The 13,795-nt window shown below is 41.7% G+C and overlaps 1 protein-coding gene across 1 annotated transcript in view; it reads left to right on the plus strand.

The window, feature by feature from the left end:
- Positions 1–1,513: 1,513 nt before the first annotated feature.
- Positions 1,514–13,795, plus strand: part of mpped1 (metallophosphoesterase domain containing 1) — a 100,882-nt gene continuing 88,600 nt past the window's right edge. The window contains exons 1-3 of the mRNA XM_086268448.1: positions 1,514–1,640; positions 7,525–7,891; positions 11,746–11,927. Coding sequence (XP_086124574.1) covers positions 7,713–7,891; positions 11,746–11,927 — 361 coding nt within the window. The 5' untranslated portion in view covers positions 1,514–1,640; positions 7,525–7,712. The remainder of the gene's footprint in view (positions 1,641–7,524; positions 7,892–11,745; positions 11,928–13,795) is intronic.

Genomic DNA, 13,795 nt, shown 5'->3' on the forward strand with positions numbered 1-13,795 from the left:
CAGCCAGGACCTACTATATGTTCCTACTTGGTTTTGCCCATATGGCTTTCATGTGAGAAACCCAAGTGGGTCCCATATATACTAAACAATCTTGAGCCCACATAAAATATATGCCCATATTAACTTAACATAACCCATATGGGGCCTACATAGACATGTTTTCAGGGTCTAACTTGCATTTGCCCATGTGTGACCCATATAGTTTGACCAGGTGGGCCCCACCTATGTCATCAGTGCTAAAAAAATATATTGATTACCTAACTTTGCCCCACCTGGGGCCCACATAGACATGTTTCAGGGTCTGACTTGCATTTGCCCATGTGCGACCCATATAGTTTGACCAGGTGGGCCCCACCTATGTCATCAGTGCTAAAAAAATATATTGATTACCTCACTTTGCCCCACCTGGGGCCCACATAGACATGTTTTCAGGGTCTGACTTGCATTTGCCCATGTGCGACCCATTTAGTTTGACCAGGTGGGGCCCACCTGTGTCATCGATACTAAAACATATATTGATTACCTAACTTTGCCCCACCTGGGGCACACAACAACAGCCTATCCTTAAATGACTGTGTTTGCCCATGTCTATCCCAGGTGGAAAACCCAAGTGGGTCCTACATGTGTTTCCCATTTTGGACCAAGTTAAGTGTTTCCCATGTTTGACCCAGCTAGGACCTACTAAAAGTGCTCACTTGGGATGGCCCATATGGGTTTAATGTGAAGAACCCAAGTAGGCCCCATACAAAAAGCCCAGTTTGAGCCCATGCCCACATGGTACCCATCCAGCCCGAGCAAAAACCAGGTGGGGCCCATATATACATGTTGGCTGGGGATATGTAAATAGATGAGAAATTAACTTGACAATAACCATTATGACTGGACTATCACGTCTAACGTTTGATAACAAATGAGCCTATCAAGCCAAATTTATTGTTGCTGAATAATTATTAGAAATGTAAACTGACAAAAAATAAATAAACTAACCCGGATTAGAGCTTTATTTTATATTTACTGTAAATGTCACAGAGCTGCAGTCGCTTTCTGAAATTAAAAAGAGCGACTGAATGCTGCTTTCTGATCGTTTTACAGCCGCAGGGAAAATAAGAAAAGAAATGTCCGTTTGCTGTTTCAGCACATGAACCGATTTAGTGAATGAAACAGTCATGTTGAACAGAAACATTCACCGTCAAACGGATGGACACGGGCCGTGTGGTCCCCGTGTAGTCAAGCGGTCATATTATTGTATTATTGTAGGGTCTTTACTTTACAATATAAAGTGCGTTGAGGAAACTGTTGTTGTGGTTTGGTCCTGTATAAGTAAAACTGCACCGAACTGCTTCCTCGGGTTTTCTGACCGGGAATGAGTCCAGTGGTGCCGCACGCAGCTGCTCTCGGTCCTCCCTCCCTCCCTGCTCTGCTCCTCCTCGTTGTACCGCTCACCGGTGAAACACAGTGGGCCGGACTGAGAGGGCGAGAGAGAGAGGCAGAGAGAGAGAGAGAGAGAGGCTGTGCCTACGACGCTGTGCCGGTGCACCACGGGGTACGCATTCAAACTGACCAGCGCGTCTCTGTGGCAGCGCAGACACTCCTCTCTCCACACCATCCAACACTGAGCAGCCTCACTGCGACTGAAGCTGGTAGGTAGACTCCTATTTATTTTACAGCTCTGTTTACAATGCATGAGACAGCGGAGCAGAGATTTGCCCCGAACCCGCATACCGCGGCATATTCTCGGGTTAATCTCAGCCCTGATGCCAACATTTCCACTCACCCGGCTTCGGTTGCAGAGAGCTTTATGTGTATATATATATATATATATATATATATATATATATATATATATATATATATATATATATATATATATATATACGTCCCCAGATGTCGCGTTTTCCAGCGGAGCTCACCGGAACGCTCTTATAGTCGTTCATACTTCACCACAGCACCGCATCCAAAGGGCAGTTCAGACTGAAAAGAAGGCTGATAGCGGAGCTTCCAGGCTCCACGTGTGAGAAGCAGACAGCTGGTGCAGCCTGTGGACCAAACGGCTGAAAAGTTTCATTAGAAGTCAGTTACTCGGTGTGAGTGCACGGACACCTCTGCAAAACGCGCACGAGGGCGATAATCACAGACGCACTTTGAACTTTTCACCTGATTTCTAATTAAAGTTTCTGCCTGCAAAACGCTTTGCTGAGACAAAGTGAGCAGGAGCGAATTAAAGGTGAAAAACGCCGCATTAAAAGAGAAGTTAATCGGCACAGAAATCTTTGTGGATGTTATTCTCTTGTATTTTTCAGCCTTGGATAGGAAATTTCTTTCAGCCGTCACCAAATTTCACAGAGCCGTGACTCCAAATCAGACCAACACTATCTCCAGGCTACGCGTAAAACAGATAACTGTAATTCAGCGACACACTCAGATGCACTTTAATTTTCTCTGTGTGTCCATACGTAGCAGGAAACGGGCGAATAAGCAGGGAGGATCGGCACACGGTCTAATGTGACGGTCGCTGTTAAATATGACAATGTCCCCATGAGGAGAGCGCATCAATCAGACGTTTCTGCATTTATCAGCCGCTCCACTTACACTAGTGAACACTGATGGATCCGTGTGAGCGCTGCAGGGCTTCTCTCCTCTTCTCTTCTCTTCTCTTCTCTTCTCTTCTCTTCTCTTCTCTTCTCTTCTCTTCTCTTCTCTTCTCTCCAATTACCAAATAGACCAGGGGCCCATACAGTGGAGATAATAAAAGCATTGTAATTCTGTTATGAATTCAAACAATGACAAACAAATTGAGCCAGAAAAATAGTAAATAGCACTTGTATCTATTTTCACAGTCAACTCATCAATTTTTTGCATCTTAATTATTCCTGTAAACTGTGATCTTCACTGCAGACAGTATTAGTCTTGTCACCAGAAGTCTTGACCCCCATTTTTAATCAGACGACGTTGTCATAACTCAGATGATCTAAAGGCACTTTTGCAGAGAACACAAAAATCACGAGCTAATGAGTTTTGGCTGCAGGAAATGTTTTTTTCTGTTTGGACAGAGTCTGTGAGTGAAAACTTGTGAACGTGTAAAACAGATTGTGTGGGCTCGAGTGTGCACGAGTCCTTCTTCTTTCTTGACCCCCCATCTTACAAAATACAGGAGTTCCTTTGTTAGGCTGTGTGACCGGTTTCTTCTCTGCAGTGTGTGCTGAAAAACAGCATTACACTCACATGAGGTTCAGTACACTTTAAAGCACAGATACATTTTGGGGTAATGCTCCTGAGGTAAAGTACGCATAAGCAAATCAATTTAAACTTAGAATTATTTAAGGAATTCATGAAATTCATTTACAGCTTTTATTTTGGAATGTTTTAAACAAGATTTTGAATTGGACATTACAGAGAGAGGTGGCGGATATGATCTCTGTGAAATTTACAGGAGCTAGTCTGTTAAAATTCAGCACAATGAAGCAAAAGACAACATAAATGTACACAATTAGAAATCGTGAAAAAATGGCACCCATTATTTCTTAAAGTGACAGTAATCCACTGATGGTTTTCTGTACACCCATAAAAACAGGGACACACATTCAGGCTAAAACAGAACAATACTGCAACAGTGGAGTGAAGACTGCTTTTATTGCTTTCCTGCTTTCCTAGATATGCTTGTATGTTGATGTTAGCATGTTTCCATCAGACATCCACCTTTTTCACACATAAGTTAAATGTTGCTGGGAGCTGGTAAAATGCAGCGGAAGAAAAGAGGATTTTCCGGTGGCAGAAACACTCGCTTTAAAATAACAAAGGACGAGACTCTATGAGAAACATTTTCAGAGACAAACAGGCTGTCCACACAGAAGTTGTCTCCAACATGTTGTCAGTCTCGCGGATGTCTGATGGAACAGATGTACATTAATTTTAATCAATACGGCTGTCTCACTGGCATGTAAATGTTTAAGCCTGCGCTCAGATTGAATTTAGTGCTGTGTGAACAAACTCAGCCATTTTATTCATTTAATGAAACCAAAAGTCCCGTTTAAAAGAAACTAAACCAAAAACGTTGAGGTTTTCATGCAGCAGAGCATGTCATACCGAATGCAAATAGGTGCATGTAAGCTCACCTTCCTGGTAAATTACTTTGTAATTGGAAAACTGTCTGAGTAAAAGACAACGTTCTTTCCTTACGATAGCTTTCCAGAGCTGTACAGTCCCGTCTCTGTCATCGCTCAATTACTCGTCACACTGATACCAGCAGGCGCGCACCATTTCAGCGCCTTACACTCTTTTAATTTCAGTGTGAATGCCCTCAACTACTGTGATTGTGCATTCAGCGGAGCACGTACGAACCCACTGTGGGCCAACATTTCCAGTGTAGGTACAGATGCTTCTTCTAACACGCTTTCATATTTAAATGAAAAGCAAAATGAATTTGTTAAGCTATGTGTCAGATATAGTTTTGTTTCAGCGTTCAGAAACCACCCTACATTTCAGAGATTACTGAGCTGCTGATAGCACCAACATCAAATAATAGCAGCTAAGGTTGAGCCATAATATTGAGATAATGGTGGCATTTATTACCATAATATGATTCAGTGACACTGGTAATAATATCTTAAAGTAATGAATGAATTGCTGGTTAAAAGCAGCCAATCCCAACACATCCTTGTGTCTGAACAGTGCAATAGGTCGACTGCAAATTACTTTCAAATAACATATGCAAAAATAGAAAACATGGGGTAAATTAGGTCAGGAGATTGAAGGTGATTTTTTCTGACAGGTAGCACACTACAGACAGGTTTCAGTACTGGAAGTAGTCCCTCGGCTTGGATGAGGTGCAGCCTGTGTAGAAAATGCAGAGAAAACACACATGACACCTGCTTACCTGCAATATTCTTACATGGACTCACTTGGAAGTCATGCACACTTTGTATTAAAGAGCTGTAACCTGTCAATCTGCTCAAGCTGGAGAATTATGTCGCTGTTCAGTTCAGGGCTCAACGCAACATGTGGAATCAATATGCTGTATTTGGCTGCAGACTAGCTGGTGTAGCGCCCCCATCAGGTCGTAAGAGATCTTTAGAGGAGGTGACGTGGTATAAGAGCATCATAGTTGACCTTTGGCAGAGAAATCCAATCTAGGCCTGTATCCTGTGACTTATAACACTCAGCCTCTGTTTGGTTAGATTTCGACACCAAAATTATTTGATTTGGTCACAAATAAATCACAACTTGTGTTAATATTTACTCTCCACCACGTAGTGCTTAGCAGTGAAATAAATCCTGATCCGTCTTTCTGGAAAGATTTAGGAAATGCAGTTATTTTCACAACTGCAAGAGTTCACCTAGATCACCATGGGTTGCTTAAATCCCTTAATCGATCGATCATATTATTTATTTATTATTTATTAGCAATGGATTAAACCCTTTTCTTTAGACAGGCTGATGTTAGCTGTATATTCAGTCGTCGACTACGTGATTTCGACAGCTGCTTCTGAGCCCAGTGTGTTACAGTCTCAGCATCTGCTAATACATTCCTGTCTGACACTAGCAGTGTGAGGGATTGTCACTGTCACATTTATAACAACAGAAGCACATTAAAATATGCATGCGCAGGCCTTCATACACATCAACCTGCGAATGCGCACATGTGCTGCACACACTCCTGAAACACATCCACCGACCACCATGCTGGGATTTGCCCGTGACAAACAACCGGGGTGTGAAGTGTGTATCTGTCGCGTCAGCGAATGAGGAATCGAGATGGCACGCCGACATCGTGCGGCAGTCCAGACGGACTCTGCCAAAGCAGCCTGTCCCCAAATTATCACCTCCGTCTTCCAGCGTCTCCGTCATCTCAGCACCTCTCAGCGGCTCTGCGCTCTCCCAGCAGTCGTCAGAGCCTCTGAAAAATGAGCTGCAGAGTTAAATCTGAGCTTTAATGGGCGACACACACAGGGAGGTCTCACACGTCAGGGATGGGCAGTGAAAGGAAATGATCAGTTCACTTCATTGTTGAAAAGAAAAACTCGAATGAAAAGAACAATGTAGCACACGAAAAACCTAAAGAGCATTTTTAATTTAATTTAGAACACACATTTGTGCCCAAACACACGTTTGTCATTTAGCTTCTCACTGAACTGGGTAATTCAGTTCGTTCTTGATAACCTAGGCTAACAGATATACTTAAACCTTTACATGTAGACACTGCTGTGATGTTTGTGCGTGCCTCGTGTCAGAATTGTGCTTTTTATCATCCATGGTTGTAGTGTAACTGTGATTTAGTCTATTTTAAGGTAACTGCAATCTTACTTTAATAGTTATTATTTTGACCCTATTAAAAAATAAAATAAATCATATTCATAAGACACAGTACAGGTCTGTATTTAGTGACAGTGTTATCCCTGCCAGGAGGTGCAGTTGGTATCCAGTATTGTGTATAACACAGCAGTTGCTCTGAGCCATTTAACCCTCCTGCCTTCTTGGGACCTTTTTGTGCCACTGCTATGTGTTAAATGGCTGCCATTTCCACTGTGTTCAGTGGAATATAACCAAACTTGCCACAGGATAGTTTTTACCTGTCAATGTTAATATTCCAGTGTGAATTCCTTAAATCAGCCTAAAATGGCTGAGCAGCAGAAATCCCCACACCCATCACCCTGGGGACCATTTTCTGCCCATTGACTTCCATTATAAACGCTATTTTTCAACCCCAAATTATCATCATATGATTTTATTTTTTCTTCTTTTCTTGGATGTCAATGAAGACTCAGGGCCTTGAAGTTTTAATTTTTAAATTGCAAAAAAAATGCAAAAAAAAATAATGGCAGGTCAAAATGTATGTTGGTGCCAATCTTTGGTCCATCTAAAGGCCTACTTATAATGACAATCACATATTACTTCAACTGGTTTTTTGTGGAAATATTTAGTTTCGTTTTTTGGTTTTTGGGGCTTATAACACAGGGCGCTCATGTAATAACACTGGGATTTGAAGGGTTAAAACAACGAAAATATAATTAAAACTTTACATGAATATTTCAGGGAGAAGTAGTTTTACAAGGTTGGCTAATTTAAAGTGGAATAAAATATGGATATATGGTCTTTTTATGGCGTGGCTGAGAATGGTCCCTAGGGTGATGGGTGTGAGTTTTTTAAAGGATGGCAGGAGGGTTAAGTTCAGTGTAGCCGGCCAGCTGAGCTCAGGTACTGTTCACTGTGCCCATTAAACGGTCCGTTGTGATTTAAACCTAGTCTAAATCAGTAGGTCCAACTCCTGTTCCACCACCTGCTTTAGTCATGGAGAGTTTTTTGGGACCCCACAGACACAAAGAGGCAGTGTCACTGCTAACTGTGCCATTATTCCACAGTATCCTTGGATAGCAAACACTTGTTTGCTGCTGTGCTAATGTTCCACGGCACATTTTGTTTAAATATTTGATAACTGCAATGATTCTTTTTTCAGTTATTCAAATAAGGGTTCTCCTGCAAATACGTCATATGCCAAATTGCAGCTCTGCTCTTTTGCATTCTTTGCAGGTGCAGAAGAAGAATGTGATGCTGTCTCCTCAGGTCACTGGGACTGTGTGTGCACCAAGGGTTTGAACTCGTCAGGACATTTCCCAGCAGCCTCTCATAAGGCAGGGACAATCCACCCACTGCCCTAAAGCAAAAACAACCAGCAGCTACAACTTTGCACTCCTCCATTTGCTTTGGTCCCTAGCATCATGGCCTTCACCCTGTCAGAGATCATGGCCGCAAGGCGGCAGCAGTCGCAGGCTCAGTCACATTCACAGCGAGGCAACAGGACTGCTGTGGAGGTGGATGAGTACAGCACCAACCCCACTCAGGCTTTCACCTTCTACAATATCAACCAGGGACGCTTCCAGCCGCCTCACGTTCACATGTGAGTAGATGGAAATGTAGCTGCTGGTAATCATGGAGCATCCTGCTGTCACTGAGAGTTGGAGCTCATAAACATTTGTTGATATCTTTGTTTGGTTATCTTTTAAATTGCACTAACACACTGTATAACAGAAATGTAGAGATAATGATTTATAGTTCTGAGTGTTGCAGCTACTTCTTGATCAGCAGCAGTTGCCACATAAAGTATATGTCTGGACTGAGCTCTGTTTGTTAGGTTTTCAGGAGACTAATAATAGGGTTAATAATAATAATAATGATAATGTATTAACCTTTAATACTTTTGAAATGATTAATGTCAAATAAATACAAACTGTCTGCCGTTGCTCAGATACCTGACACTGATTTTTAATCTACATCTTTAAACTGTTTTGACCGTTTGCATCTCGTGTGCTCCTGGAACGATGCATGTAAATTAATAACATTCCTTTCTTTGCATTTATGAAGCTTCTTCATCTGTTGCCATGGCTACAGCTATTTGTTGTAATGCCAACTTGAGACTTCCACATCAGCAGAGTGATTTATTTTGCTTTTTTCCCTCGAAAAACTGAAAATAAATTGCACAATACATTTTTAAGGAATAAATTGCAAAAAATTACTTTTGAATTTTCTTGCAATTGTTTTATAGTTCAGGCTCTAAAATAACATGCAAGAAATAGTTACTGGAATTTTACATAATGTAATAATTTTATTTATTTAAAATGTAAAATAAAATTCAATATTTAAAGTTTAAATAAATTATTTACATTACGCAATATTTTGCAAAAAATAAAAGCCTTCCAAGTGTTCACTTTATATGTAATGTGAGTCTGTGCAGACGCAGACTGGAAGTCAGTCATTCCTGCCACAAAGGGTCTTTGTAGTTTATGCTAAGCTAGTACTGATCAACCAGCAACCTGCGAGGCTGCAGTGCAGAAATGCCAAAAACAGTGCAGATGTTGCAGCTCCTCTAATGGCCACTTGTGGCTTGCTCAAAGTTATTATTGTTATTATCTGACACATGATATCACCCACTGTGTCGCTACAGCCCATCCAAGGATATTTAGTTAGTGAAATCTGAGGATTTTATCAGTCTGTAGCTTAGCATTGATCAGCATGCTTTTGTGACTGTGCATAGTGAGTGTAGCTTGATAACCACGCTTGCAAGGCTGAGATGGTTGCACTCAACCACGTAGTCAGTATATTGTCACTTCTGGCTCCAAAAAATCAACATGGCAGCAGCCACGGAGCCAGAAGAGTCATGTCATCTGTGAGACGAAATCCCATTGGCCTGTACTGGGAGGCTTTTATAACATAGTTCCAGATTGTCTCTTTGTAGATTGTAGGCTAGTTTTCTACTTTGAATCCAAAAAGGATGATATGCATTTATAACTTCATGAAAAACAAACCATGCATATGTGAACTTATTCTACAATAAGCTCACTTTTTATCCTTCTCCCTAAAATGTAAAGCAATTTGGAGTCTCTGTCAGTACTGCTGATTATTTATATGAATAACATTAATTATGAACTTCAACTAAAAAAGTTCAAAATATAAACACATAATTCATACTCATATTTTGTCTTCAGACACAGATGATCCAGTAAAGCATAAAGATATGAATGTTTTAATAAGACTGAATTGAATTTCTGCTACACTTCAATATCTGGCCAGCGGTGCCATTTAATTATAGTATTAAATTACATCATTAAAGCTGTTCAATAAATGAGTAGACTCTGTAACATGTTCTACGTTGTGAATCACGGTCAGGTTAGAAGTAATCTCCTAAAGCTAAGAAGCCGTGCACCGAACACTTCTTTCATAACAAGAGCATCAAACCGCAGGATGTTGCAGACAGCTGCGTAACTGCAATTCCAACCAAGTAAATAAGAAGCTTCAGATCGCGCCTTTGTAAGGAATTGTCAGTGATCAGGTTTTGAACATATGTAGGATGTTTCTGTGGGGCTCTTGTGAAATCTGAAGCTCTGAATCCCTTTTTCTCCCCTTGTTTATATTTAATGGTAGTTTTCATTCAGGTGTGATTTCCACTGTTTCAAGATGCAGCAGTAAGTGGCAATAAATGGCACTCTTGAGTATGTAGCTTATAAATGTCAAGATATGGTTTCTTGTTTTTTAACATTGGGGCTTCAAAGACAATAGCAGTTACTTTTTGACCACACAGATCAAGTATTATATAGTAATGTCAAAAGCTGACATTATTAAACGGCAAATCAAGGCTAAAAATGATTTGAAACGCCACATCTAAAACTCTAATATATTACTTATAGAAGCAACTAAAGGGGGTGGGGTGATTCGATCAAACCAAAATCTTCCTCTTTTGCATCAACTCAGCCCACCTTGCTTGGAGGAAGAGACGTGAGCATGACCCAAACACCTTCTCTGCAGTCAAACATGGGGGTAGGCATATGTATTAGGGTACAGGACGACTTCACTGCATTTAGGGGCCGAGAACCTTCCCTCAGCCAGAACACTGAAGGTGGGTCGTGGATGGCTCTTAAGGTCTACTGGTCTAGCCAGTCTCCAGACTTCAGTCCGACAGAAAATCTGTGGAAGGAGCTGCGTCTTTGAGTTGTAAAGCAACATCTAAGAAACCTAAAGGGCTTGGAAAGTTTGGAGTCCCTCCTGAAATGTATGCAAATCTAGTGATTTCTCCATCATGTACCAAATCACATTTTCCTTGGGGATCAAATACTTATTTCAGTGACATGCTCATTCAAGCTTTATGTAATGTGTGTGTTTTGTCTCTCTCTTCCTCCCATAAACCTTTGACAGCCTCTCTTGTAGTTTTAATGACGGGTATTTCAGTATATATCAATAAAGCTGCGGCCTGCCGACCTGGGTGTTTCTGCGTAGCTGCACAGGCAAAAATCCCCCTCACTAACTTCTGATGCATATCCAGACATTGTTCTATAAACAGGGCTACAATACGACAGAAACTGCTCAGTCCAAGGGTTCCTCCTCCCAGCATGTTGTCAAACCAGCACATTAACACTCTAATACCCCCCTTTAGCTACCTTAGATCAGGCTATTTATAGCATGACTATAACCGACCTCAATTCTGCTTGTTCAATTTCTAGCTGTGGCAGCTTGTGCAATTAAGTCACTCAGTCTATTTCTGAGCTTTAGTTCAACTTTAGGCTATTATATAAAATCACAGAGTCTTTCGAACAGTCATGTGAAGAAGAGATCCTGTGGAGCTCAGTCACTTTACATCATCTTACATTTCAGTCCCATCAGTTGTGCTATATTTTCTATGAACCCTCTTTTGTATTTTATTACTTCGTGACTCATTTCTTGCTGGTTGTCTTATGTGCATGTGTATCTGCTTCCCTCGTCGCCTCATCTTTTTCTGTCTCTAGTGGTATGGGTGGAGGAGGAGGAGGAAGTAGGGCTGGGTGTTAAGGTACCTGGAGGAAAGCTCACTTAAGTGGGCCATGGTTATTCACCAGCTCTCCTTCTCCCCCCCAGAGACCCCATGGATCTGCACACTCACTGGAAATCCCACAGGACTCTGCTCTTTTCTATATTTGTGCTTTATTCTTTTTCTATCTCTGCACATTTCTTTTTCTGCTTCTGTGGGTACCGTGCTTTTATTGTGGCCTCTCCCTCCTCCTTTGTGCTGTCTCTTGTTTCCCCATCTGCCTCAGTCTGTGGGGATGATTTTCTGTTGGATACTAATTCTAACTTTTTTCATTGTCAGCCTCTTACCACAGAGACTTTACGTATAGCATTGTTGTCCCTTCTGCTGTATTGTTTCAGTACAGCAAAAGCTGCAGTGGCCCCGTTTCGCATCCTCACTCCCTGCTTTCTTGTCCTCTGTTCCTTTTCTTGTCTCAGGGTTGACCCAATGCCTCACGACACTCCAAAGCCACCGGGCTACACACGCTTTGTGTGCATCTCGGACACACACTCCCGCACTGATGCCATCCAGATGCCGTACGGGGATGTGTTCATCCATGCTGGAGACTTCACCGAACTGGGACTGCCCTCCGAGGTCAAGAAGTTCAACGACTGGCTAGGTTAGCAGTTCTATGTGTTTAGCTGTCTTCCGTGACCCCCTTGTGATCTTGATCCTAATCAAGAAGAACTAAAAAGTTCTCAGAGAGTATTTTAATGCTGATGCATGAAACTCTCTTTTTAAAAACAGCTTCCACTTGTTTTTGGAGCATTAACTCAAAGTCAGAAACTTCCCTAATATTGCTGACCATTTTCCCGCACACATTTTTAAAGCAGTTTGCATCCTTTCTGCATAGATTTGAGTTTCTTTTTGTTGAATTTAAAGATTAGTGATTTGAGTCAGCTTATAAAAAAACCTCGAGTTTCTCGGACATGTCACAAGAAAACAGGAAGCCAAAAACAAAAACTTTGGTAAAAGTATAAAGTAAAGTGAGCGTTCAATGCGCTGAACATGAAGTGTCTTTGAGCCAGTTTTAGACTGTACTGAAAACAACCATTAAACTAAAACGTATGCTGTGCTTTGGGAAACTGATCGCTGTAATATAAAAGAATCCCACATGTGATTTGTGGCAAACATGCAAAACCCACAATATAGTGCGATGTGGCACAAAGTGAGTCTGGTTTGTGTTACACTCCTCTCGTTTCTTACAGAGGTTGCACAGACAGTTTGAACGTACCCTTCGAACCAGCCTGGTTCTTTCACAGTTTCTCCAACAGCACAGAAAACAGGAACCTGAATCAACCTTTAATATTCCACATTTTACTCAAAATGTTATTACGCAGCAACGACCTGATACAACTTAATAACTGATACTGTTTAACTTAACGAATCTCGATGGGTCACCCCAAACAGTATAACATCCCCTCGTACTGCACACCAGCTTTTCACACATGGGATCCACATAGATCCATTCTTTGCGCTGCCATCCCTTTCCTTTCACTCTTCTTGCTATCCTTCTGTCACAAATCACTCTTGACGCTCATCTCCACCCACTCCACTGCACCCTCTTCTTCACTTGTGCATTGCCTGTTGCTTTGGGCTGTTGACCCCTGGTATTTAAACTCATCTACCTTCACTACCTCTACTCCATGCAGCATCGCCTGTCCTCCTCAGTCTCACTTTCCTTCCTCTTCCAGCTCTCCTCCACTTTCTCCCTACTCTCACAATGTCGACTCAAAACATCCACGGTAACTCCAGCCTGGTCTCATCTGTCAGCAAATAAGAAGGGGCTCAGATTCCTGATGTAATGCCTGCAGAACCTTCCCTGTCACTCCTGACACTCTGTGTCACTCTGTAATCTGTAGATCCACATGGACAAACTCAAACTCCTTTTCTATGCTTCTCAACCAAACGTTGCATCTGTAGTGCTCATACTCAGCCTGAAAGCGTACTGCTGCTCCCTGATTGTCAGCTCTGTCCTTAACCTACATTCTACAACTCTTCACCATAACTTCTATGGCTCATCGGTCTCATCGCTCTATATTTACTACAGTCTGCACTTTTTAAACAAATTGGTACAATACTCTTGTTCACCATTCCTAAGGCTTCCCTACTCTCTTCAAGATCTTTCAAGATTGTTTTATCTCTTCTTTACTGCCTTCTCTCCTAGACGTTACCAGGTGACCTGTCTGGGATGACAGGTCTGCCTATACTGCCTTTTTTCCGCTGATCTGTCTTCTTTTGGATACTTTTCGGTACTTCCTAATTCCACAACCAAATCTCAGTGTTTGTAGCTCAGGAGCAAGTCCTCTATTAATTGGAAGGTTAGTGGCTCAGTCCCTGGAGGCTCCACTTGACTGCATGCTAAAGTATCCTCAGGATATACTGAACTCCAAGCTGCTCTCTGGTGTGTTCAGAGCCTGAATGTTAGAGACAATGCACTTCGGTATAGAACAGAAGAGCTTGTATGAATGGGTGTGAATGAGGCAT

This window comes from Aulonocara sp. 'chitande type north' Nkhata Bay, linkage group LG17, assembly GCF_057382095.1.
Source record: "Aulonocara sp. 'chitande type north' Nkhata Bay isolate Kocher_YH1m ecotype deep benthic linkage group LG17, A_spYH_male_GT1.1, whole genome shotgun sequence".
NCBI classification, from domain to species: domain Eukaryota; kingdom Metazoa; phylum Chordata; class Actinopteri; order Cichliformes; family Cichlidae; genus Aulonocara; species Aulonocara sp. 'chitande type north' Nkhata Bay.